The 26,399-nt window shown below is 33.3% G+C and overlaps 10 protein-coding genes across 10 annotated transcripts; 7 read left to right on the top strand and 3 right to left on the bottom strand.

Annotated features, from left to right (window-relative positions):
* Positions 1 to 2,520: 2,520 nt before the first annotated feature.
* On the top strand, positions 2,521 to 3,663 carry RO3G_08008 (40S ribosomal protein eS4; the record flags this gene model as incomplete). Its single annotated transcript, XM_067662598.1, has 4 exons — positions 2,521 to 2,523; positions 2,579 to 2,648; positions 2,837 to 3,025; positions 3,134 to 3,663. 4 exons carry the CDS (start codon positions 2,521 to 2,523, stop codon positions 3,661 to 3,663), a joined length of 792 nt encoding a protein of 263 aa, XP_067518699.1.
* A 689-nt stretch (positions 3,664 to 4,352) lies between these two features.
* On the top strand, positions 4,353 to 5,444 carry RO3G_08007 (uncharacterized protein; the record flags this gene model as incomplete). Its single annotated transcript, XM_067662597.1, has 7 exons — positions 4,353 to 4,363; positions 4,420 to 4,491; positions 4,540 to 4,712; positions 4,759 to 4,869; positions 4,925 to 5,058; positions 5,106 to 5,316; positions 5,368 to 5,444. The coding sequence occupies 7 exons, from the start codon at positions 4,353 to 4,355 to the stop codon at positions 5,442 to 5,444; spliced, it is 789 nt and encodes a 262-aa protein (XP_067518698.1).
* Positions 5,445 to 6,333: 889 nt separating this feature from the next.
* On the top strand, positions 6,334 to 7,400 carry RO3G_08006 (uncharacterized protein; the record flags this gene model as incomplete). The annotated part of the gene is made up of 4 exons (XM_067662596.1): positions 6,334 to 6,539; positions 6,601 to 6,738; positions 7,099 to 7,172; positions 7,369 to 7,400. 4 exons carry the CDS (start codon positions 6,334 to 6,336, stop codon positions 7,398 to 7,400), a joined length of 450 nt encoding a protein of 149 aa, XP_067518697.1.
* Positions 7,401 to 9,355: 1,955 nt separating this feature from the next.
* Positions 9,356 to 10,006, top strand: RO3G_08005 (60S ribosomal protein uL16; the record flags this gene model as incomplete). The annotated part of the gene is made up of 1 exon (XM_067662595.1): positions 9,356 to 10,006. One exon carries the CDS (start codon positions 9,356 to 9,358, stop codon positions 10,004 to 10,006), a length of 651 nt encoding a protein of 216 aa, XP_067518696.1.
* Positions 10,007 to 11,617: 1,611 nt separating this feature from the next.
* RO3G_08004 (uncharacterized protein) lies at positions 11,618 to 13,789 on the top strand (the record flags this gene model as incomplete). The annotated part of the gene is made up of 1 exon (XM_067662594.1): positions 11,618 to 13,789. One exon carries the CDS (start codon positions 11,618 to 11,620, stop codon positions 13,787 to 13,789), a length of 2,172 nt encoding a protein of 723 aa, XP_067518695.1.
* Positions 13,790 to 14,420: 631 nt separating this feature from the next.
* Positions 14,421 to 15,084, top strand: RO3G_08003 (40S ribosomal protein eS10; the record flags this gene model as incomplete). Its single annotated transcript, XM_067662593.1, has 5 exons — positions 14,421 to 14,472; positions 14,534 to 14,716; positions 14,770 to 14,850; positions 14,903 to 15,007; positions 15,065 to 15,084. 5 exons carry the CDS (start codon positions 14,421 to 14,423, stop codon positions 15,082 to 15,084), a joined length of 441 nt encoding a protein of 146 aa, XP_067518694.1.
* Positions 15,085 to 15,625: 541 nt separating this feature from the next.
* On the bottom strand, positions 15,626 to 17,136 carry RO3G_08002 (uncharacterized protein; the record flags this gene model as incomplete). The annotated part of the gene is made up of 5 exons (XM_067662592.1): positions 15,626 to 16,090; positions 16,149 to 16,367; positions 16,423 to 16,735; positions 16,791 to 16,878; positions 16,962 to 17,136. 5 exons carry the CDS (start codon positions 17,134 to 17,136, stop codon positions 15,626 to 15,628), a joined length of 1,260 nt encoding a protein of 419 aa, XP_067518693.1.
* A 4,023-nt stretch (positions 17,137 to 21,159) lies between these two features.
* RO3G_08001 (uncharacterized protein) lies at positions 21,160 to 22,737 on the top strand (the record flags this gene model as incomplete). Its single annotated transcript, XM_067662591.1, has 7 exons — positions 21,160 to 21,279; positions 21,338 to 21,359; positions 21,414 to 21,484; positions 21,538 to 21,672; positions 21,726 to 21,813; positions 21,863 to 21,943; positions 22,061 to 22,737. The coding sequence occupies 7 exons, from the start codon at positions 21,160 to 21,162 to the stop codon at positions 22,735 to 22,737; spliced, it is 1,194 nt and encodes a 397-aa protein (XP_067518692.1).
* Positions 22,738 to 22,936: 199 nt separating this feature from the next.
* Positions 22,937 to 23,740, bottom strand: RO3G_08000 (uncharacterized protein; the record flags this gene model as incomplete). Its single annotated transcript, XM_067662590.1, has 7 exons — positions 22,937 to 23,080; positions 23,127 to 23,211; positions 23,262 to 23,292; positions 23,347 to 23,422; positions 23,475 to 23,557; positions 23,612 to 23,624; positions 23,672 to 23,740. 7 exons carry the CDS (start codon positions 23,738 to 23,740, stop codon positions 22,937 to 22,939), a joined length of 501 nt encoding a protein of 166 aa, XP_067518691.1.
* A 249-nt stretch (positions 23,741 to 23,989) lies between these two features.
* On the bottom strand, positions 23,990 to 25,437 carry RO3G_07999 (uncharacterized protein; the record flags this gene model as incomplete). Its single annotated transcript, XM_067662589.1, has 5 exons — positions 23,990 to 24,031; positions 24,084 to 24,161; positions 24,213 to 25,171; positions 25,221 to 25,361; positions 25,419 to 25,437. 5 exons carry the CDS (start codon positions 25,435 to 25,437, stop codon positions 23,990 to 23,992), a joined length of 1,239 nt encoding a protein of 412 aa, XP_067518690.1.
* Positions 25,438 to 26,399: the final 962 nt, after the last annotated feature.

The following is a 26,399-nucleotide window of genomic DNA, read 5'->3' as shown; positions in this document are numbered from 1 at the left end:
TGGAACAGGTGAGTTCGACATGGGACACTTTTGTCGTCTGTGTAGATATCTAAAGAATGGCTTTGGAGAGGGAGGCTGTTGATTCTAAACTCTTATATTAAAAAATAAGCTAGAGAAAAATATGTGTGCAAAAAAAAAAAAAGAAAGAGAATCTGTGCTTTTTTATATATAAAAAAAAGGGAGAGAAAGAGAGAAAGAAAGAAAAAAAAATAGATAAAAAAATAAAAAAAATCAGATTGCCCAATCAAAAAATATTTTTTTCTATTTTTTCAGGCTTAAAAAATTATTCCCTAGAGTGCGAGCAATATACGGATGCGTATATTTATCATTAATAATGCCACTCACGTATCATAAAATACACAGGAAAATAACAACACAAAACAATACTGCATACAATAGACCACAATAGAACAAAAATACACAAATGAAACTTGATTGTCACACATACATAAATGATTTTTTGTGTATTTATTTTTCTTTTTTGATACAACAATAAAAGCATAAACATCCGTGCTATATTTGTAATTTTTTTTTGTCATACAACGATCGGGTTCGACAGTTTCATTTTATTGAAGCCAATTAGGGAAATCTTGTGAGACTATTTTTTCTCTAAAAAATTTTGCTGATGAGAAAAAAAAGGCTGATAATATACTCACGGTGCCAATTAGCGGATATTTAATTTTAATTGGCAGTTTAAGCCTAATTGGCAGATGACAAAATTCAATTTAGATCAGTGTCGAAAAGCTCAAATACTTGCCCTTCAATGACAGCGACATTGGCCTGAAGAGATATATGAAGCTTTGACTGAAAAATCAGAAAATGTGTGTAGAAAATCATTAAGCTCTCTATACGAATGATAAAAAGAAGTTTTTTCTTACAAGATTAAATTATATAAAGTTGCACCAACTGAAAAAATGGTTGGTATTGATTGGTATACGGCTTAGGATTGATAGGAGAGGGGGGAAAAAAAAGAGAGAGAGAGAGAGAGAATGAGTGTTAGTCCCATACACTTGTTTAAATATTATTGAAAACATTTTGGTAGATTTTGAATGTGAATCTTTCCTGATTGTACTTGCAAGGACTGCAGTACATTATTACTAAATCTAATTAAGCTGCTTCCTTTCAGTGAGATTGTTTAATATTTGATATTACTAGAGTATTAACCATGGTCGTAGATACATAATAAAAGCAACGGATCGAGTACAATTGAATACATGTCCATTTATATATCGATAGAAGTTCAAAAATAAAACGAAAGGATAAGATAATAGCACCTTGTTAAGATTAAGAGGTAAAAGTTGGAAACACATGTTATAAACAGATATAAGAAAATTGTTATCATTCAGAATTGTTGCTTCAGAATGCAATCCAATGTTCCCTCACACGACTCTTTTTCTCTTGGTTCTAACTACTCTTGTGAACTTGCTGTTCTTCACAAACTTTTTTTTTGTATTCCCTGATATCTTCCGTATCTTTTACATAGTTCTTGATCAACCGACTTTTCTTATAAACAAATGAATAGCTATTCATTTAATTTAATATCACATCTGGATGAATATATCACTCCAAAACACACCAATTGAACTGCTATTTCAGTAAAAGCTTTCGAATTCAACAGCAACATTGTCATTCTATTATGACATGTTTCTTGACCTGGATTTGCTAGTAAGATCTTTATGTCTATCATTTTCGACACGTAGTTGGAAAGAATCTCGCAAAAAAGAAAAATTGATTGAACCCTTTTAATCAATTTATGACATGTATCCTATCGCGTTTACCTCAACAATTCCCTTTGTATCATTCAAGACTACTTTGAGTTAATAGCATAGAGTGCTATACATGATAAAGAGCGTACATAATTTATACTATTTCAGATCCTAAACCATGTTATTATATTCCAAGTCATAGTTTGTACTGATAGACTATCTCTGTCATCCATAGACAATAAAGAATTTCTAGAGAGTCACTGATCGTTTAAAATACTTGTTAGTTGTATTGGTCAAGAGAGAGAGTGTGTTTGAATCATGAAATGAACTGTATTTTTTCAAAACTGCGTTTTTAAAAGATCTATTCAAATCATCCAAAAATGACCCAATTATGTTTTTCCAGCTACAAGGACTATTATTGACATTCAATTATACCAATATTGGTCTAGAAGGCATATATACACGTACCTTTTTGATCTCTTACTCGTTTACATGCCAAAGAACAAGCTGAAATTCAATTTGTTTTGGAAGGTTATGACCCAATATGATACCATCCTATTTGAGATTTCTTGACCTTTGTTACCTTCAAATTGACCTTGAAGATGAAATTTGGAAATAAAGATTCATATAGCATGTACTGCAGCAGCATAAAAGCTACAAGAAATTAGCAAAAAAGTGTGTGTGTGTAACAAGTGACTTTCTTTGTCCGGAAACTGAAAAGTAAATGGAAAATTTTTTTTTTTCATTTTGCTTGCCTTTAAATAAAGAAGTTTACGTTCCCTTTTTTTTCTTTTTCTTTATAAAATAATAAAAAATGGTAAATAATGAATAGATTACACATTGAACATTCATCTCACTTTTATTTCAAATAGGCTCGTGGTCCCAAGAAGCATATGAAACGTTTAGCAGCTCCCAAGCATTGGATGCTTGACAAACTTTTGGGTAAGTTGTTTTGAAAGAGGTATAAGTTTGCATGGTATACATCTCTTTAGATGATGAACAAAAAATAAACAAAAGTCAAGCTCAACAATCCGAATATTATTGACGAGTTTTATTATAAACTGATGACATAAAAATACCATGTGGCTTATACCTTTTTTATTTTTTCAAGTATTAATTTCTCATTTCAGGTTCTTATGCTCCCAAGCCATCTTCTGGTCCTCACAAGACTCGTGAATGTTTGCCTTTGATTGTCTTTATCCGTAACCGTTTGAAGTATGCTCTCAACGGTCGTGAAGTTCAATCGATCTTGATGCAACGTTTGGTCAAGGTGGATGGTAAGGTCCGTACGGATTCTACTTTCCCTGCTGGTTTTATGGGTAAGTGAAAAGAGAGAGAAGAGGGTGTGGAAGTGAGTTTTATTGACGGCTAAGCTTTGACGAATCCCGGATGCTTTTTTTCTCCTTTACTTTAAATTGGTTTAACAGACGTTATTTCAATTGAAAAGACTGGTGAAAACTTCCGTCTCGTCTATGACGTTAAAGGTCGCTTTGCTGTTCATCGTATTACCGACGAAGAGGCCAAGTACAAATTGTGCAAGGTCAAGAAGGTATTGATTGGTTCTAAGGGTGTTCCTTACATTACTACTCACGACGGTCGTACTATTCGTTATCCTGATCCTTTGATCAAGACGAATGATACCGTTCGTTTCAATATTGAAACTGGCAAGATTGAAGATTTTGTCAAGTTTGATGTGGGTAATATTGTTATGGTGACTGGTGGTCGTAACATTGGTCGTGTTGGTCAATTGGTTCATCGTGAACGTCACATTGGTGGTTTCGAAATTGTTCACATCAAGGATGCTCTTGATCATGTCTTTGCTACTCGTATCTCCAACGTCTTCACTATTGGTCAAGGTAACAAGTCCTGGATCTCTCTTCCTAAGGGTAAGGGTGTCAAGCTCTCTATCACTGAAGAACGTGATCGTCGTAGAGCTGCTGCTACTGCTGCTCAGTAAGATTTTTTAAATAAAAAATCAGTTTGCATATGGAATCTCTCTCCCCATCCCCACCTTCAATTCAAATATTTATTTTGTACATAAAGTAATTTTAAACATCAACATTTTGTCTATTTTTTATTTTTTACTGCATGGAGTTACAAATAATTCATTATTGCGTCACATCGACTGATTTTTGAGCTCGGTGTGTGTAATGAAACCTTATACATCATGAATGCATAAAAATAACCTTTATTTTTATTTTCACGTCATTTTTTTTTTTTTTTTTTTTTTTTCTGTTGGTTTTTTTTTTTTTCATAAAATGACAATAATTGATACAGAATGTATAACAGGGTATAATGAATGATGGTTTGATATAATATAACTAATAAGATTTAGAAATTCAAATTTATTTGTGAATCAAAGACCAATAGTTCATGATCAAAAAGTGACTATTCATCACTGGTAATTAATAATGATAATAATAAATAGCTGTAGATGAATGATACATATTCTTTAATAGGCAATTAAGAGACTTATTATTGACAGATAAACAATTTGGAAATGATATCGTTCTTCCTACGGGACATGATATTTATAGAGTAAGAAGAGATTATTTTATTTTCATAAATTAATAGATTCAAAAGTATAATCATATCACTGGACAAAGAGATTATTTATTAAGAGACATTGGGTATAATCCAACTTGTATGGCATCAGGGTATGGTTGTGATATAAAACATACCATTTCATTATTTATATCCCCTCCAAAATTAGATTTGGTTATTGGGCAGCAGGAGGACAACATGGTGATCTGACATTGAAAGATATCAAGACACACTGGCAAATGTAATGGATTTCTTTAGTTTTTCTTGTGCTTATCTATTTATTATTTAGGAGTATTAATTCAGCACCTGGATGTACTATTAATAATGGTTTATGCTTTTCTCGTTGCATGAATGGTGATATAAGATTGCTAGTATCAAATAATGATACCACAATTCGAGTATTTAGTGTACCAGATTTAAATTTAATAGACACACTAGACTTTAGGACAGCAGTTAATCATAGTAAGTTCAACTGGTTCTTTTTGATGTGTCATTAATACATCTACAGCATCTGTCAGTCCGAATGGAAGGATGATGATTACTGTCGGAGATGATAATCGTGTATTACTATTTAGTATTTCCTATTCAGGCAATTATGAATTGATTCAAACCATGGCAGGTAATAAAGAAAATAAATAAAAAAAGAAAAGGGGCTATTAACCATGATTGATTAGTTTCAAATGATGCCAATTTTTCTATAGCATGGAATCATACATCAGATAAATTTGCTGTTTCAAGTCAAGATGGATCTGTCCATGTATGGGACATTCGACATTCAAATCCTATTGCAAAATTCACTGGGATTAATGTAAGCTAAAGATATCACTGAAGAAAAGGATATTAAAGATGAAATAGTCATCTATTACAAAGGGTGCAGCAAGATGTGTCAAATTTACACAGGCAGGAGCTATTGATCTATTGGCATTTACAGAGCATGTTTCGCATGTTCATGTTGTAGATGCCCGTACATTTGATGGACAGCAGACATTAAGAATTGGGTCTAATCGATATGATACACCTATTACAGGTCTCAGCTTTTCTGTGGATAGTAAAAATATGTTTGTAGGCAAGTAGATGTCATTTTATTATTATAAAATGATATTAAACATTCAAATAGGATTAGAGAATTCCATTTTAGATTTCAATATTGATACTGGCATAAGAAGAAGATTTCCTGGTGGTTTATTAATTTAAATAGTCATTATTAAAAATACATTTTCAATAAATTTAGATTTTTTTTTATAAAGGTCTTCATCACCAAAAACATGATTCATCATTCTTGTTCCTACAATGACAAAGGCTCAATAAAACAAAGGATCCATCTTATTATCTCACCAAGAAAAATAAGATGAACATAAAAAGAAAAAGTGAGATTGATAAAGTTCAATTGACAAAAATAAGCAAAATATCAATTGAAATAAACATTTATTCATTAGCATAAACCAAGGTGTTGGTATGCGCTTCTATATTTGGACTTGTAATTTTTTGGGGGACAAGAGAAGGGAAAGGACAGTGGGTTTAAGCTTTCTTGTAGCACATGGCTTAGGATCGACAAGGTTGCATGATTTCAGTGATAGTTTTTAAAGAATGATTGGCTATGTTTGCATGGATTATGATTGGATTTGTATTGAACATGATCTTTATGCTTGTGCATCAAATACCAATCATCAGTACCTCCCCCAATTGTTAAAATAAAAAAGGGGGAGTTCAGAATCAATAGTGTAAAGAAGGTTATTAAATTAAATGTTATTATTTTTGAATGAAATAAGCAAATGATTCAAGCCTTTAGCTTATTATTTAAAAGGATACATAAAATAAACTTTTTTTTTTAAATGAAAACTTGACTGTTTCATACAATTGGAGATTTATCGGAGTTGGTAGAATGTACCTCTTTTGGAAATAGGGGGGTTTATGCTTTCACGAAAATCTGGCAATGACTATGAAATCACCGATATTAGTTGACTTTATTTTTTTCATTTTTTTTTTTTTTTTTTTTTTTTTTTTGCTATCCTTGTTCTTAAAATCAATCATCGATATTTTTTTTTCTCCTTCTTTTTTACAATTTTTTTTTATAAAGAATTAAATGGATAATACAACATCTACTGAAGACTTGTTTAATTTGATTAACTTTAGTGGTGAACAAGAAGAGTTTCATGCCCCTTCTTCTTCTTCCCCTCCAGACAAACATATTACATTTATGAAGCCAAATATAGATGTCTTATTAGATTACCCTGTAAATAAATTGTATGAAAAATACTTGAAGCAGCAAGAATTACCTTCAAGTAAAAAGTAAAAATAATAAAAAAATAAAATAGATTCAACAATATTGACATTTGATTTTATAAAATAGTATTTATTTATTAGAAATAGTAGAGCAGCCACAACAGTGTAGGATCAGTAGTGATAGTGAGAAGGATAGAAGACCTATTGATCCAGCGCCGATTGTAAAGTTGACAGTTTTGGATAGGAATATTGAAGTAGCTAAAAAGTATTTAAAGAAATTATAAATGTTAACTTGATATTCATTTGTCTTGTTATTATTCATTGTATTTTCATATATTTATCAGTTCAATAGAAAGTCCATTTTATGTTTTACATGCATCTTTATGGTCAACGGATATGAAAAAACAGTTGGATATCGTTAATGGAACAAAAGCTCTATTCGGATCACTTGTCAGCTCTCCCTCTTTTCTAAAGGGCATGAAGGGTGAAAAAGGTTATTATTTTGCCTTTTCTGATTTGAGTATAAGATTGACAGGTCAATACCGATTAAAATTTAGCTTGATTCATTTGACAAAGTATAAAATAATATGATTGCATACTTTTATTTATTATTTATTTAATATAGAAATGAAGTAATAGCTCATGTATTTTCTAATCCATTTACAATTTACTCTGCAAAGACGTATCCAGGAATGAAAGGTAAAAAAGATAATTAAAAAACATAAAATGAAAATTACTCTAATTGGTATAACGAGACAATGCATACAGAATCAAGCAAGTTATCAAAATATCTGGCAAAGCAAGGATTGAAATTAACAATCAGAACACAAAGAAGGTCAAAAAAATAAATTGTATTACTTTTAAAGGGGATGAAGGAATTTTGCTTATTAAACAGATCAAACTAACAAATGTCTGGGTGAATTGTGAATTTACTTTAGATCGATAAAAAAAATGGAGAAAAAAATAACCGAGAAAAAAAAAATCGAGAAAAAAAAAATCGGTTTTTAACTTCAATTTCCTCATTTTTTTATTATTAGACCTAATTGGGTATGATTTTCATCAGCATAAATTATCCGTAGTCTCTTTTATGGTTTGGCCTGCAAAAGATACATAGTATTCATTGTTTTCTGAATCTATACTAGTAGTTTTGACTACTGTCTAATGGATAAGTTCTGATCTCTAATACCAATATGATAGTATAAAGTAATATGGTGCATACATTACACTATTAAACATGTAACTATATCTGTTGATATCTAACCTGTCATTATAATAATATTATGATCGAGTCAGTAATAGATAAAGACGCTCCAAGAATAAAGCATCTTTAGTATTCATCTTTATAATATATATAGTACCTATCTGTTGAATCGTGCTTTGCTCAATTGTCACTGCATCTACTTGAAAAAATTTGCTGGCTTTAACTTTCTTGGATTCAAAACCTATTTTCAATACTCATTTGATATTAATTGCATTGTTAAAATATCAAAATTGGTCTCACCTTTAAAGTAATGATTATCATAAATATCTATAATACTTTTCATATAATCAAGTTTGACAACAAGATTAGGTAAATCTAAACACACTTTTTTTTTTTTTTTTAAAAAAAAAAAAATAGTTTCAATAGAATTGAATTGCCATGGTATTGATCAGGTACTGAATAAGAAGCAATCACACAAACATTTGCAATTAGTATCCGTATCCATTGTTTCCTGCCCAATTCACTCAACCAATTTAACGTCATAAGTTTATATTTTATAGTCAAATATCGACAGTCTAAATAAATCCTTCTACATTCTTTTACCTTCAAGCTCAAACCTCACAAAGTTTGAATTCACTTGATTTTTGTCAAATGAAGCAGGTTGAAAAGAGGTTTTTATTGCATGACATGATGATCTTTGATTAATACTCTCCATAAAGATATTTTTATATGCTTCATATAGTAACCTTAATCTCTCTCTCTTTACACATCGAAGCAAAATAAACATTCAACCATTTAATTGTAATCATGAATTTCTTTTTCCATATAGACCAAAAGAATCCCAATCAAATGCATCTTCCCTTCCTTCAGTCCCAAAATAATTACCTTTTTAAATCTGTTGCAATCTTCTTGTCCTTTTGACTGGGACAACTCAGCTTGAGAATGACGGTAAATAAAAGTATAAACAAATCAAGAATACGAAGGTGAACTGCTTTTGACCTATAGTTTCTCTCTGTTAAACAATCAACTATTGACTATATTCGAATTCCTAATACAGTTACAATGAGAAATACAGAATTCATCCACAAAGACTATTTTACATGCGTTCATACATGATTTTATAAGACAGTAAAGTTCTGTTAAAACAAAAGCTACATTTTTAAATTTTCTGAATGCTTTGATGGTTTAACTTCAAAAGGATCCTATCAACGCAATACCAATGCCTCAATTGACATATGGTTATTTTGTTCTCCTATAGAATATTGAGAATATGGTTGTGGAAGACATTGAGTAATACACAGTACGACCCATCTGACCTATAAACTTTTTTTTTTTACTAAAAATATACTTTTCTTTTTTTCTTCCTCAATCATGTAGTTTAAAGCTCCAATAATGTGAGCTGATGCAATCTTTCTTTATAGCCAAAGAAGAATAAAATGACCAAGCTTTATAGTTACAAGAACATGTCTCAAACAAAAGTAAGCGAGCTGAACTCTAAATTATAAACGAATCAATTTTGCAAGCAGTTGTTTTAAATGAGCATACTTTCTTTTGCCTGTGACATGCTTTTTTAGTCCACCTCTGATTACTAATGAAGGCTGCCGTAGCAAGCATATAAAAAGGAGCAATAAACGAACCATGATGACGAAATCTTTTTTCCTTTTTTCTTTTTTACATTAATATGGGTCGTCGTCCTGCACGCTGTTACAGATACTGTAAAAACAAACCTTATCCCAAGTCCAGATACTGTCGTGGTGTTCCTGATGCCAAGTTAAGAATCTACGATTTGGGTCGTAAGAAGGCTGCCGTTGATGATTTCCCTCTTTGTGTTCACTTGGTCTCAAACGAGTACGAGCAGTTATCAGCAGAAGCACTTGAAGCAGGTCGCATTTGTGCCAACAAGTACATGGCCAAGACATCCGGCAAAGATTCATTCCACATGCGTATTCGAGTTCATCCTTATCATGTGACTCGTATTAACAAAATGTTGTCTTGCGCAGGTGCTGATCGATTGCAAACCGGTATGCGTGGTGCTTTCGGCAAACCCAATGGTTTGGTCGCTCGTGTTAACATTGGTCAAATCATCTTCTCTGTTCGTTCCAAGGACTCTAACAAAGCTGTCGTTATTGAGGCCTTGAGACGTTGCAAGTACAAGTTCCCTGGTCAACAAAAGATCATTATCTCCAAGAAGTGGGGTTTCACTCCTTTGGACCGTGCTGATTATATTGAAGCTCGTTCAAAGGGTCTCGTTAAACCTGATGGTTGTTATGTTAAATTTGTTCCTCAAAAAGGTAGTCTTTCCAATTATTTTAAGGAAGTTTCTCGAGTTTAAACGCCACAGTGTTAAATAAACATGATTCGCCATTCTTTATCATCACTAACCATTGTCTTTTTCATAAAGCTTTGTTGTATATTCAATTTGTAAGACCATTATGTAAACATAATTTTAAATACGCTCCCTGCTTGTTTTTAAAAAGAAATTGCAAAAAGGAATATTCATCATTTTAATCTTTGGGCAATAATTAGCCACCTAATGAAAAAGCGCCTGTCCTTATTTGATAATCTCGTGAAAGCATTAGCGTAAAATATAGGTTTAGGCATGTTTTTACCTTGTTCAATCAGCCTTTCGTTGCATATCTCATTAATTTTAAGCTTTGACTCTTTATGGCTTGAGGCTTTTGCTCTTCATCAGCTGTGCGATTCTACAGCAAAAATCGCAAATAATGTATAGATTCAAAACACTGAGATATACAACTAAGGTTATTAACATATCTATGTTTTTTTTGATAACAGCAAATCTTTGTATTGAACTCGTGTCCAAAAAAAATACACATATTTAAAAGATTTTATGATCATTAGTTTATCTCAAAATCAGATTCTTTTTTTTTTTTTTTTACTTTAAATGTGTCGTGTAGATTTCTCTTGTATTCGCTCTCTATGAAAGTCATGCAATTAAAGGCTATACTTTTAGCTCGGCTTTCAGACAAAAAAGCAGCCGTGGCGCGTAATTACACTTCTCGCTATTTTAATTAGAAGTTGTACCACAGAAATACAAAAATAGCTTGTATTTGTTTAAAGAAATAATAAAAAAGAGCAAGTGAAAGTTTATTAGAAACGGCAATTGCATTTCTTGTATAAATTAATATTTGATTACACTTAAATTTTGGCATATTTATTGTATCACTTTACCATCCTCTCCTTTTTTTTTTCCTTACCAAAATGTGATTATATGTAGTACTACCTTAAAGAGAGAGAGACAGGGAAAATCAAACACATACATAAACTTTGTTCTTTTCACTTTATTAAATAATTTTACCCTTCATAATACCATAATGCATACATATTTACAAGCATTATTCTTATATTTAGAATGGATCACTTTGTAAAAGACTAGAAAATCATATAAGGTGATCAGAAAAAAAAAAAAAAAAAACTTTTTAATTTTCTAATTGAATGATGTCCGTGGTTTTCGTTTCCTTAAAAAGTGCAAATAGACTGTTGTTCCTGGAAGTAGCATGTGCTGTGTTTCCTTTTAACGATCAGTATCAGTCTCCGCTAAACTGGAAATCATTATACATTCGCCTTCCGATTTCCTCTTCAGTTTAACTATTTCATTTCTTTTACGTCTTTTCTTCTCGTATATTTTTTATTATTTGTATCGTCCATTTTTATCTTTTGAAGATAAATGACATCCGTTACAGCATCTGAAGGAGACAATTCATGGTTGAAAAAACGTTCAACTGTCTTTAACAATACTACCGACACTACCACTAAAACAAACAATAACAATGTTACTACAAAAACAGTAGACAAGGAACTAGCCAGACTAAAAAACATTGGGGCCGTATCATCTGTTTGGTCGAGTAAATTCGTTCAAGAGGACAATCCAGAAAAAACAAGAAGTGCTTCTCCACCTCTTTCAGGACGCTACAGTAAACTCAATATGTCCCCTCGGCCCAATGCTAACTATGTTCCTCTCACAGGAAATCGTACATCATTCAACAATAACACACCAAATTCACACAACCCTCGCCGTCCTTTATCGAGCAATAGTAATAAAGATCTTAGTCCTGGGGACAAAAACAGTCGGCCAACTTCAAATCGCCTAACAACTGGCTCTGTATCAAGTCTAGAGCTCAATGATGATTCCTCTCATCCAGACACCAAGCGATCTTCCTCTGACAGCACTTCATCTAACACAGAGGACGCTGCCTCTCTTTGGTTTCAGTGTGAGACACTCAAGTCCCAGTACTCTCAAGTCAATGCCCGTTTGAACAAGGCCAATGAAGACATTGCCTTCTACAAACGCCAACTGGAAAACCTGGGTACCTCTTCAAAAGAAAATCTGGAAGCGGCCAATGAAGAAAAGGACAAGGAAGTGACCCGTGTGAGACAATTAGCTAAACTGATTGTGAAGCAGCACGAACTGCTCAGTGAATATGAAGTCAGTTTAGAAAATCTTCGCAAGTCTGCATCCCAGGTAAATCAATCAGATGGGGCCAAATCTGAGATTGATGCACTGCGGCAAGAACTAGCTGGTCTTTACAAAATGAAGGATGAAATGGAAAACTCTATTGCTTCATTAAAAGCTGAGTTAGAAATGAGCTACAGTCAGATGCGGTTGATGATGGTCGTCTCTACAGAGATTCAGAATGAATTTGAAAGCTATAAAAGAAAGATGAATGCAGAGATTACTACCCTACTGGCCGAGAAGCAGAAAGAACATCAAATGGAAATGGAAGCACTTGAGCAGAAGCTAACTTCATCCATGGATGATCAGCACCGAGGGACCATATCTGATTCACGAGAATCACAAGCCCTTCGCATAGAGATAAAGAAGCTGACTGCTGTCATTGAAGAAAAAGACAGGTTGAGTAAAGCTGCATCCGTTGAAAGCGAGAATGCATTAAGCATTGTTCAAAAACAAGCGTTGGAATTGCAAGAGCTGAAGGCAGCGCTTCGAGAAAGGGATAATGCCACACCTTCTTTGTCTAGAAGTGCTAGTGGAAGCACACTCAAGTACCTTAAGGATCAGATTGCAGAATTAAGCAGAACAATTGAACAAAAGGATAAAATCATCAATAAGCTAGAAAATCAGATGAGAACCCAAAGGATGAATATGGATTCGCAAATGATTGACCTTACTCAGAGTATCCTGGAGAAGGACGCATTGTTACTTGAGTTCATGAGTAGTCGCAACAATAGCACCGACAGCAATATTATGTGTGCCTCACCCACCACAGCTACATTTGAACCCGTCAAGGCTACAGACAGCAAAGACGCAACTACTGCATTCTATCAACGCCAAAATGAAGCTAGACGTCAAATGTCTCAAGTTCGTGATTTTATGTACACTACATCTTCAGACGAGGAAGAAGAAGAGGAAATACAAGCTTCTTACTCAACAGATGAAGAGTTAACTAATCCTACAAACCTATTTCACCACTCTAGCGGCAAAGCTGCCTCTACAATTACCCATAATGAACGTGGCCCTCAAAGTCCTGCAGAGACTGTCTCATCCTACATCAGCTTTGATTCTTCTGATGAAGAAGAAGAACAGGTTGCCGAAATCAAGCACTTCTCTTATTCCTCCGTTCTCTCTCAATCCACTCTTTCTCTTCATAGTCATAACAGTGCATTAGTCAGCACAGCGTCTCAGAATGAACGTACAGAGCCCAAACGCAATAGCAGTAGTAATGCAGCAGCACTTTCACCTTACAGTGCTGCTAAAGAAACAAGTTGGCCCATGCCACCCCCTACGCCTCCACCATCGGAGCCATTACCTCCGCTTCCAATGGCACCTGCTGAAGATAGCGTGATACCTCCTCCTCCCCGACGTGGCCGATCAAAGACAATGGTGCGTGAAGAAATTCCTTCTCCTTATATTACCTCTATTCACAAAACAAACGAGCTTCCTCGCATTGTGCCTTTACAAAAGGATCCTATCCTCGATACCACCCTACCTGTGCCTCCTCCACCTCGCAAAGAGGTTATCAAAAGAGTAGAGTCACCCACTCAAACACACCAGAGCGATCGTTTACCTCTTAATACCAAATGGATGGATGATCCTGAAAGTGAAGAAGAAGAGCATTGGAGTGAAGCACTTAGTCACTAAAGCTCTTTGTAGATTTTATTGTTGGCTTTATGGAAAAAAAATGTATGTTAGAGGCATGCTCGTCTTTTATTTCTCTATGTTTTATTTAAAATAAATTTATTTATCTTGTTTCCTTTTTTATTACATGACAATCCCTTTATACTTTTATTCATTTGAACGTTTTGTGATGTCGGTGTTTAAATATGAGGAGAGGGAGCCGTTGGGGAGTAAAATAGAGAAGGCTGTGAAGATGATGATTCCTTCTTTCCCCGCATAGGTATGAAACGATATCTTGCTGCTACCGCCGCATCCTATGATGCCCCATCCATACAAAAAAGAACGACAAAGAGGAAGACTCATTCATCTTTCGAAAAGATGAAATCGAGACAAAAAAGATACTAGCTTTAGCAATTAATCCATCCATCCATCCATCCATCCATCCATCCAGTTATCTATCAATATCACATCCATCAATAGTATGCAATGAATGAGATTATCAACTGGAAACAATTTGTATCGACTCAATTATGAATACTCTATTGACATATAGAAGAGAGAAAGAAGGGGTTGATTGATGAATGCACGGAATGCAGCAATGATACAAAAAATTGACGCGTAAATAAGGAAATTAACAATTTCATTTAGAACCAACATGCTCATTTCCAAGGAAAACAGAAAGGCCATCTACTCGGCTCTTTTCAAAGGTTAGAAAAAGAAACAAAAGTAAAAAAAAAAAAGCAACATTTCACTTATTTACTGGTGTAGACGGTGCTCTTTGTGCTCCCAAGGACTATAACGCTCCCAAGCACCCTGAAATTGAAGTTCCTAACCTTGAAGTTATTAAGGCTATGCAGTCTTTAACTTCCAAGGGTTTGGTTAAGACTCAATTCTCTTGGCAATGGTATTACTATACCCTCACTGATGAGGGTATTGACTACCTCCGTGAATGTAAGATTTATATTAGATACAATAAGCAGCCCAAATTAACTCCAACCGTATAGACCTCCACTTGCCTACTGAAATCGTTCCTGCTACTTTAAAGAAGACCGCTCGTCCTGCCTCTTCTGCTCCTCGTCGCAACTGTAAATATATTGGGTTGCGGTAAAAAGAAGTAACTAACTTGCTTTTTTATAGTTGGTGGTGACCGTGAAGGCCGTGCTCCCCGTGGTGACCGTGATAACTACAGACGTAAGGAAGGAGCTTCTGGTGACTTCAAACCTGAATTCCGTGGTGGTTTGGGTAATAAAAAACATCTTTTGTGAACTGCAGGTATACTGATATCTGTACTCTTTATAGGTCGTGCTCAACGCGAATAGTTTTTTTATTAATCCGAATTTGATAAAGTTTTGCTTCTTTTAATATGATTTTTTGTGATAAAGTGTATGAAGATGTGCTTTTTATTATTCAGAAAGTGGCAGTGAAGATATATGTATTATATTACACCATAGCATCCGATAATTGGGTGTATGCTGTTTTAGCTCTGTCGCGTACATCACGACATGAATCTTCTTCTATCAGTGTTTCCAATTTTTCTTGTACGCCAAGTTCTTTTAAACAATTGCAACGATTTAACAAATTCTCTTTTGAATCATCCATATCTTTCCATGTCCAATTAACTAACGCCCATGTAGCTGCTATTCTTACATTAGCTTCTTCATGATTCTATTCATTTTTATTTTAATAATTTTTAAAAGTCCTTTCTAAAAAGATGGAGCTTACCAAAAGTGAAACGACACTTTTAACAATTGCATCTCGTTTCATCAAGTCCATTTTTGGTGCTTCAGCATTACTGCACATATTCACAACAATATAAAGCGTAGGTATTAATGTCTACAGATTGTTAGTTTTCTTTTTCTTTTAACTGTAATATAACTTTACAGAAGAGGTGTAGAGGCCGCCATCATCATCCGTGTCCATAGCTTGTAACTTGCTTTCTATTACGTCTAACAAATCATCTTTTCCAATATTTCTATATACCCAGTCTACATCCTCTTGTGCTCCATATACTAAATTTCGAACTATATCAAGTGCCTTTTCTTGAATAGTTTTATTAATATCATGTAATAGTTCAAGCAGTGAATCAAAGGTGAGAATATCCATGACTGATTTCTTTGCCTTCAAATCTGCCTTAAACAAGATATTGTTGATCGCCCACACACCATTGATCTTTAAGCTGGGATTATCAGATTTGGAAAACTCTACAAATTTCTCTATCGCACCTGATTCAATCAAGGATGTCTTCATGGGTGAAAATTCAAGAGCAAGATTGCACAATACCCCACATGCAGCTGCTTGAACAGTAATTGATTCATCATGTAGTAACTACCAAAAAATAAGCGTCAAAAAGAATGTAACAGGAAAAGCTCTTTTCTGTCTTTACTTTAACAAGAGAAGGTGCAACATTTGCATCTATAAAACTTGTTCGTAAATGGGCAACACTTCTTGACAAAGATTTTGCACATTGACAAGCAGCAAGCCGAACATTTAGACGATCACTGTTAATTCCAGAAATGACATGTGGTAATATTTTGGCCTCAATCGCTTGTGTACGACACTCTTCTTTGATTAAAGTGGCAGCAGCAATAGCAATCAATGAATTCTTTTTATGTATTAATAAATTATGAAATCAGTCTTCCTCTATGGATTTCCCTTACCTCTTTTATCTTTTCCTTTCTCTTGGCGATGCTTCCAGTTCCCGGAATGCCCAATTGATGTGTATAGCAATCATTTTCACCAGTTGTAGAGACACTCGCTAAAAGCTCTGCAAGTCGAGCGATAGCGTCTGCTTCAAATGCTGCATTTTGCATCTCTTGGCTATCCTTGATTAGATCCGCAAGGATTAACGGTGCTTGCTCTTGTATATCCCCAGTAGGTTCCTGTAATAACTTGACAAGGGCTGGAAGAACAATGATGATGATATCATTAGATGACTCTGGGAAAACCCCCGTTCGATATAGATTTGTTAAACTAATTTCAGATATATAAATAATGAGATGTCTGTTAGCTGATTGTTTCACATTACCATGTACAAGCAATCAACCGCATCTTAGAACATTTTCCTTTTGTAAATTCTAATATTGTATTGAGAGTAGATTGAGCAGTATTTGTGGCTATCATGTACGAAATTTAGTTATATTTTCATTACAGTTAAATAACCTACATTTAGACTCAACTATAAAATCTCCTAGTTTACGATTTTCATGACATAAGCTAGTCAATGCTTCCAAAGAAGTCTCTTGAGCTTTAATACAATTGGAATGCAAGATATCAACAAGTGGTTGGACAACACCAGCTTCCTTTAATCGAGTTTGTTCACCACGTGTATCACAACATTTTGATACAATGGCTGCTGTAAACTCGGCAATCATTGCGTAAGACAAACCCTCGGAGGATGTGGTTGCATATGTTTCTTCTATCAAAAATCCCGAAGTAACTTTAAGTATCAAGGCTAAACTTGAAATATGCTTTTCCTAAAAAGATGTCAGTTTTCTAATATGCTAAGTTTGGGCAAATATATTACAGTAACCCAGTGATACTTTGGAAAGTTTGGGGAGGATACAGTAAAAATAGCCTTTAATGCTCTCGTACTAGCTTCGATCAGTTTGCGTCTTTGACGTATTGTTTCCAATAAAGGTTTATCGCGAGGGATTAAAATCGTATCCAATAATGGTGTAACAGCACTGGAAGTAATAACCGTAGAGACATTATCATTTTTTCCTTCTAAAGATTAGAGAAAGCAATTGCATAAAAAAGAACAAATGGCTTACCATAAGCAATGCTGCCCAAGATAGTAGCTGATTGTATTTTTAGAGTAAATGGATTCTCCTCAGGCGAAGAAAGATAATCAACAAGTCTATAAAGAGGAAACGTTAGTTTTATAATTACAAGACATATTCTTGCTTGGTTTTTACTTTTGAACTACCCCAAGTTTAATATATAATTCTTTTTTTGTTTTATTGCCAATAACTGAATTCTTTATAAAGCGTAAAGCCTTAAGTCTCTTTGTGTTATCTGTTGAATTGAGTTCTTTGACTGATTCTTCATACTTTGAGGTCGTCATTTGCTGCTAAAAAATGAGAGGAAAAAAAAAAAAAAAAAAAAAAAACAAAATTTCTCGTATGACAAATTCAAATAAAAACAAGAGCGGGAAAAAAATTATGCAATGATAAACCTATTTACAATGCTTCTTGTGTCAAATTACGTTTAATCTTTTTTGTTGTAGAATATGCAATAATCAATAATGCTAAAGCTCTCATAATTACTTTTTCAAGTAAACCCTTAATGATCGTCAATCAGTTTCTCATAATTTTTAAAAGTTTTTTTAAAAAAAAAAAAGGGCCCTGGTTTTTTTTTTTTTTTTAGGCAAAAAAAAAAAAAAAAAAAAAAAAAAAAAAAAAAAAAAAAAAAAAAAAAAAAAAAAAAAAAAAAAAAAAAAAGACAGAAATTGGTACTTGAAAACTGCAAATTGAGATTTGAACATTTGCTGTTTTATTTTGAAAAAGACAATTAGGTGCCGGAAGCACTACCAATTGTAAATATAAAAAATACAACTTTTTTCATCTGCTGCAGACACAAAACATTTGAGAATGATGGCATAGGGTACATGCGAACCCCTTGCCAAAAAGTCTGAATTCAACGGAGTGTAAAACAGTATTTAGAGAAAGATATCACACGATTGAAGTGTATTTTCATCATCTTTTCAAATAAAATGAATTCTAACAACTCTAATGCTGTTAGAAAGTCTGGAAAAGAGTTAACGAATGATTGCAGATTGTCTATAATCGCATTACGACAAGCCGATCACACTTTTCAGGAAATTGCTGATATAGCGAATCTTTCCAAATCAACAGTTGGAATAGCCATCCGTAAGGCGAAGAAAGGAGTCACTTCCATCCAAAGGCGTACCGGAAGACCAAATGCTCTTACGAAAAGAGACTTAATGCATCTGAAAATCCTACTACGCCAGCAACCAACGCTTTCAATACGCCAACATTGGAAGTTATTTTGTGATACTATCAAAAAGCAACCTTTTTAGACGTACCGAAAGGCAGTACGCGAGATAGACTTCTGATGTTACTGAGCACTGTAAAAACCACTCACTAGAGCTTTCATGTTCACAAAAGATGCATACAGGTTAAAGAACGCCTATATTGGTCCATATATGATTGGAGTAAGATGGTATGGTTAGATAATTTTCGCTTTTTTTTTTTTTTTTTTTTTTTGGTAACGATGGTTACAGCAATTTCTTGTAAGGATGTAAATGTTGGCTCCACAATATATAAACCTCACATTCAAAGCTTACTGCTCAAACTATAAGGATTTGAGAATGATTTGGTGCTTAAAGAGTTTTACTCCATTGTTGTTGTGGATGGCATGTTAAATTAGGATGGACAAACCAATACTGTAAGCCAGGTAAACTGTCTCCCATATCATACTGATTAATATACATAACTGTGGAAGCAACGATTACCTATTGTAACTATGTAGACTTTGATTTTTGACTTTCTAAAAGAGGATGCACTTTCAAAGACATGCCTTAAACCTAAAGCGTACTACAAGCTCACAAATCATCACAGAATCTATAAAGCCCTATACAATTGTAAACCTCGCTTACGACTAATTTACTTTTGGCAAGCTTCTGAATTGTTCTTAATTCACTTTTTATTTAATAAAACATGCGAAAGATTCCTCTATAACTTCTTTGATTCTTATTATAAACAGTTACAACTAAAGTTCCTTAAAGCCAATCATATTCATTGTATCTCTTCAAAGTTCCTAACAAGCTATCATTACCTTTATATCAAATCTGATCTATTTTAAATAGGATCTGGTAGTCATTCCTATTAAGAAAACATTCAAATTTAAACTTTCTAAAAACAAGCTATTAAAACATCATTGTATTTTATAAGCAGTCATCCCAATCTCCTGATCTCAACCAAACTAAAGACATTTATAGTATGCTGAAATGACTTACGCTTCGTAAAAAGGTAGAACTCCCACTTCAGATGAACGAGTCCATGCTCACTTAAATATTAACAATTTGATAGGCAATATCTCAAGAATATTGTGATCTATTTTAAAAGCACATAGTTATTATAACTATTATTTAAATGAAAAATGTACTTAATCCAAACGTTATTTGAAATACATAAAGCATTTTTATCTTGTTTTATCAGATGTGCTTACATGTTCGGATAAAGCATGTCGGAGTTTTTCAAACTTGCATTTTGATTTTTTTTACAGTAAGTGTAGAATGCTTTTATTTTTGAGCTTTTGTACCTGAAAACTTGAATGAAAGGTATTTGAAAAGGTTTTATGAGATTAGGTCGATATATTTCTATCAGCTCAACTATTTCTTTTTTTTTTTTTTTTTTTTATATAAAAATTTTACGTAACGAATTTAGAGCGTTTCTTTTTGCGGAACTTTTATAACAAAAAGATAGTGATCACTGGAGAATAGAGCAAGTGCACAAGAAATAATTTTAGAAGTAAAAAGTAGCAAAAAAGGACATTTTCTTGAAAAAATAAATAAAAATAGATTCTGCTACAGTAGATAAATAAAAAATGACATCAAATAGAGAGCTCACTTGAACATGTATTTTAATTAAACTTTTGTATAAACAACTTCATCACTTATCACGCGAAACAAGCAAAAATTCTTACTAATTTAATGACTTACCTATTACAATAGAGCACGTTATGCTTATTCTCTACTACATCAATATTTGCATATTTAATGATTACCTGAATTGATTTCTATCATAAAGCAATGAAAATGCCTGTTTACGGTAATGTTTAAATATAGAAATAAAAACAAACAACATTTCTTGAATACACATAACCCGCGGCATGAGGGGCTGAGCCCTTTGTTATTAATAACACTTGAAAATGATCAAGATCTACACATCAAATGGCTGAAAAGCTTCATTTTTACTACCAATAATAAGCTTGGGCTGAATCTCACTTTTGAACTATTTGTTACTATGACAACATTTTTGCATGAATACCATCAAAAGGTTGTCAGGGATTCTCTTTCTTTTTTAAATATAAATTTTTAAATAATTTACACTATGCAGCAACTAACCCTTTGACAATGACTTTATGTAATTTTAAGGAAAAGGAAAGGAATAAAAGGATTATAAGATGTGTTGGAAAAGTTATTTATAAAACTTGCTACTTTTTTTATATCTCTTCTCGACCCAAAGAAAAAGGAACTGTTACACACATGTGCTTCCGGAAAAAAAAAAAAAAAAAAAAAAAAAACAAAAAAAAAAAAAAGCTATAAAAGTTCATATATAAAAAGGAACCCAAATACTTTTTTTTTACATTTCTTTCTTTTTATTATTATTGCCCTTTTTTCTTTTTCTCTTTTTCTTCATAGAACAGGCAAGATGCGTTTGACAGCTATTTTATTCACTTCAATTACCTTGTTATCAACAAACACATTTGCAGCAAAACTTGATAAAAGATGTAGTCTAAGAAGAGAACCTATCACAATGAAAAATGGCTTGGTATGTGTTGATACCCTTAAATAATATTTTATAATAACACGTCCTTTCTCTTCTTTAGGCTTATGGAAAAATAAAAGTTGGTGAGTTGTTTTATCTTTTCAATTTATAAATGTAAAATCTTAATAGCTTAATAGGTACGCCATCACAATCTTTCTCGGTATTATTTGATACCAGTCAATCATTGACTTGGGTACCTTCAACTGATGTAAGTTACACAGTAGAATGCATTGACGTATATTCACTCTCCATTGTCTTTAGTGTCACACACCTATCTGTCGTCAACATTCAAATAAACTATACAGTCCGTCTTCTTCATCTACTTCACTCAACCTTCATAAAAAAGAATCCATTAAATACGATGAAGGTGTCTGTGTTGATGTTAGACTCTATGAAGTAAGCAGTATTCTACTTTATACAATTATTTACTAATATACGGTTCATAATAGGATGCCGTTTCAGTTGCTGGTCTTAGTGTACCAAATCAATTATTTGGTGCTGCTTATAGTGTAAAGGGTCTCGGTGGAAAGGAATATTGTGAGTTCCTTAATTATAAAGATTGAATGCTTTACTCACCATTTTAAAGTGGGTTATCTAGGATTAGGTGGATACAGTGAAAATGGTGATGTTCAATTTTCTTCTAATAAGACATCTTCCAGTTTGAAAAGTAAGTTACCTTTATTAATGACCCTCTTTTTTGTATTCTGACATTTTTTTTTCTATAGAACGTCAAAGTAAGTTCTAGGCTCTCTTTCTAAAAAAAAATTGACTTACATCATACCAGGTTCAGGTAGTGGTGCTTATGCCTCCAATGCCTTCCAAATGGGTTATGGTCAAAGCTCTCAACAATTTGGTATGGTTTCTTCTAGTCAAAATGGATTCTATCAAAAGAGGAACAATGAAGATGAACATAATGCTGAATTTATCATTGGTGGAATTGATCATAATGTTTACAAGGGCAGTATTGCCTATCTCAAGTTACCAACTTGTGACTATGGTGATTCTCCTTATTGGAAGACCGAACTCAACTGCGTCAAATTGGGCAGCAAAATAGATATTAAATTAGCTTCTAAAACTTTAGCCTCATTTAATACTGGATCCTCTTATATTCTAGCCCCCCCTCAGCAGGCTGATCTTTTACATGCTGCTATTGATGGTCATTATGATGAAGATGAAGAGGTTTATAAAGTAAAATGTTGTGAAAATTTCGATGATTTTCCTACCTTGAAATTCGACTTCAATGGTTACCGTGTCTCTTTACCTCCCAAAGCTTATCTCAAAAAAGATGGCGACAAGGAATGTACTAGTTTAATCAACCGTGGCGAAGATGCCAAGAACTGGTCCCTGGGTGGTTACTTTTCAAGATGGTTTTATCAAGTGTTTGATGCTAGTAACCTTCAAATTGGTCTCGCTATTCCAAAGGATGGTTGTGATGTTAAGATTGAAAAGATCCATAAATAATTCCCACAAAAATGTATATCATTGTAGCTTTTGCACGTTTCCTTTTGTATTAATTTTTTTAAAAAAAAAAAAAAAAAAAAAACTTGTAGTTTACTAAAATGCTATTGGCTAAAACACATATAAAAAATATCTTTGATACAGTAATTTTAATAAAAAAAAATCCTATGTCTTTTCGGTATCAACATATATTTTGTAAGATCTAAGCAGCACAGACACTGTTATCGGCCTTTGCATTTAAAATAAGAGCAACTATCAATCCATAAAGACCAAGAACCTCTGCGAAAATAAGAATCAAGACCATTGTAACAAATAATCGACTTTCTCTAACATATCCTCGGACACACTGCATTATATTATTTATGGTACTTTGCAAGAAATAAAAAACTTACATAATCACCCACAATGCCAATTGCATAACCTGCTGCTAGACCACCCATTCCAACAGAAAGACCAGCAGCTAAAGAAATAAATCCACTATTGTTATATAATTAATATGCATCTATAAAAACCATTGATGCATTTACGAGAATAAAGAGTAACCAGATGTTGGAGATACTACAAATTATATATAAGAAAACCGAATATACAAGCACTGTGTACATGTTTTACATTGACCAGCCAGCAACACTGCTACTACTAAGCCATATACTGCAATAATACCACTCATAACAACTGGAATCAAAGACTATTATAAAAATTTTGCTTTGTTATATATTTTTCATGTGTATCTCTTTTACTTTCATAACCAACTCAGGCTTAAAAGAACCAATACCAGCAATACCAATACCTGCTTTTGAGGTACCGTAAGCTGCTCCAATAGCTATAATAGTAATATAAATAAATTTTCCAGATTACTGTTTTAGAAAAGACTTACTGCTAAAGGCCATCTAATGAATAAATTAGTTGACATTTTGTTAGTTGTCAGTAAACTTACAGCACAAAAGACACCTGCAAACCCGAAAAACGGAGCATAACTTGGACAGTATAAAGCAGTGTCAGACATTATATTTTTTTTTTTTAGAAAAAAGTAGGGAAAGGGAGGTGAACCTCAAAACAGTTTCATGTTTTGGGATTGTTGCCGACAGACTTAAACTGGCGGGACACAAAATATACTTTGAAAAAATCTGAGTGTGGAGATGTCATGAAATGTCCAGTGTTATTCATGAATACAAGGATAAACGTATGTGATCTAAGTGAGGTTTGTTTTATTTGTGGCATAGAATAAAAATGTAATATAGAGTTTTTAAATGAATTAAGATTGTTTACATTCAGGGGCTTTTTCACCATTAGCGGACTATGCATATAATCTGTCAGATATACATATAATAGATTAACTTGAAACTTACAGTGCTATCATCATCGTCATCATCATCATCATCCTCTTCCTCCTCCTCATCATCATCGTCATTGTCATAGTACTCATCCTACAAAATTGTTTAGTGACAGAAGAAAATTTATATCTCTTGATTGCTTACATCAAAAGCATCATTATCAAACTCATCAAATTCAATAGCTTTTCCAGTAAAGTAATCTACAGCACGAGGAATAATCTTGTCTTTAAATTCTTCACCCATTTCATAATCAGCTTCAAGCTTAGCATCCAAATCTTCAGCTTCTTCTTCATCTACTTCTTCATCCTCACCAGGAATAGTAGGTGGGCTAAAGAAATAAAAGAATGAATTGGAAGGGACAATACGTTTCACCACACGAGACTTGTTGGTTCCTTTTTGACGTTGCTTTTTGGTCTCCACAGTCACCGTCAAATCTTGACCTTCTTTCCAATCCACTTGACAACCCTCGGCATGATCATAAACAAAATCACCTCCATAAACGTGATCTTGGTAGTAGTAAGTCTTTGTGAGTACTTTGTTGGTAAAAAAATCATTTTCAGAGAATTCAAATTCAAGTTTGAAACCGGGTTTGTCAATGTAGGACATGCGAATATCCATCAAGTATTTCAAGGCCTCTTCATCTCTTTCAGTGATGGTTTCAACAATTTGAGGATGGTTCTTTAATAACGTCAACCAAAATTCGGGAATACCCTTGACATCATCCTCTTCGTTATCACCATTTTCTTCTTCCTCGTCTTCTTCGTCTTCTTCGTCTACTTTTTTACCCAAAGCAACTTCTTTATCTGTTGGATCATAAGCACCGTTAATGATTTGAGCACGTTGATTATAAAGGGGTTTGTAGAGTTCGAGATACTTCTTTTCTAAACTCAACACTTCTTGCTGAAACTTATCTTCAAGTTCAGCATGTTTTGATTGGAAATATTTAAGTCCATTCAATCGACGTTTGACAGGTGCAGGTAAGGACTCAATGTAACCAGAGGAACGGCCCACAAGCGTGCCTAATTTACCTTGAAGCATACTCAAAAGAGCGGGATTACTAGTGAATGCACCAGCAAGTCCAGTACTATCACTATTGGCTGCACCTAGATAACAATATCAATATGTATTATTTAGCTTATTCGTACCGTTTACCTGCTGTAGTGATTGTTTCTATATCTTCAGAAATAGTATTCATTGAAAGATTATAGGAAGAAGTAATAGGAGCAGGGGAAATGGGTGTATTTTGAGGTGTAGGTGCAGTAATGTTACTCCCTTTGTTCTTAATGTCAACACCTAATAAAAGTAAGTTTTTTATTGTCCTTTTTTTTTAAAAAAAAATAACACATTTACCAGGCTGCTGAGGTTCCATTGTAAGCTCCTTGTTTTCTTCTAAAATTAAGAAAAGAAAAAAATGTTACAATGAAAACTTTTTTGGCTCCGAAGAGGCTTCGATCAAATAAATTACCTTCAATGAGAAATTTTTGCAAATTTCTCTTTTTTTTAAAAAAAAACAATTAAATCAAGTGCTCGAACTGTACATGGAGTTGTTTGGTATAATTTCTTTTTTTTTGCTGGTGATCTAGAATGCAATGTACAAAGAATGAGGCTTCTATAGAACGCATCTTATTGTTTACATTCAAACTCAGTTAATATCTTACCATGTACCAAATCAATTTTATTTTATTTAATGTTAGTGTAATTCATACATAATTGAGATTTTATTTGTCTGATACAATTTATTAATTAGTTCTAATTTATAACAATTCAAAGGCAAAATTACAAAGAAAGATATTACTGCCTCCTCTCTTTCTTTAACCCAAATGAAGCATTACCCACTTCAATAGTGAAGTATAGTAAAAGCCTCATGTGATTCATAGTAAATAATATAAGATCAATACTATTGCTCTTGGTAACAATGATAAGCATAAAGCATTCAACATAAATGTACACAAAATGCTTTGTTTTTATTTGTAAATAATAAAGAACACTAGTCTTTCAATGGTATAGTTGTTTGTGATTGAAAAGATTTCCTTCAGAATGAAATTTTCGTTGGCAAATACTACATCTTAAACAATGCCTTGGCCTATCGTGATAGAATATTTCTTTAGCCTTGACCATAGAGGGACTCGAATAGGACTGACTACTTAATGACGATAGCATTTGCATAATATACTTCTCGTGGTATTCGTGAAGTGGCCAATTTTTTTTATTTGAAGACATTTTTTTGTACATGCGAATTACAGCATAAAGGTCTACCCTTTCTCCATCTCTTTATAAAAAAGCTTTTTGTAAGTGGGGTTGACGTCATGATGAGACCACGATTTAATTAAC

Source organism: Rhizopus delemar, genomic scaffold, assembly GCF_000149305.1.
Source record: "Rhizopus delemar RA 99-880 supercont3.6 genomic scaffold, whole genome shotgun sequence".
Taxonomy (NCBI): Eukaryota; Fungi; Mucoromycota; class Mucoromycetes; order Mucorales; family Rhizopodaceae; genus Rhizopus; species Rhizopus delemar.
This window is presented reverse-complemented; position numbering and strand designations above follow the sequence as displayed.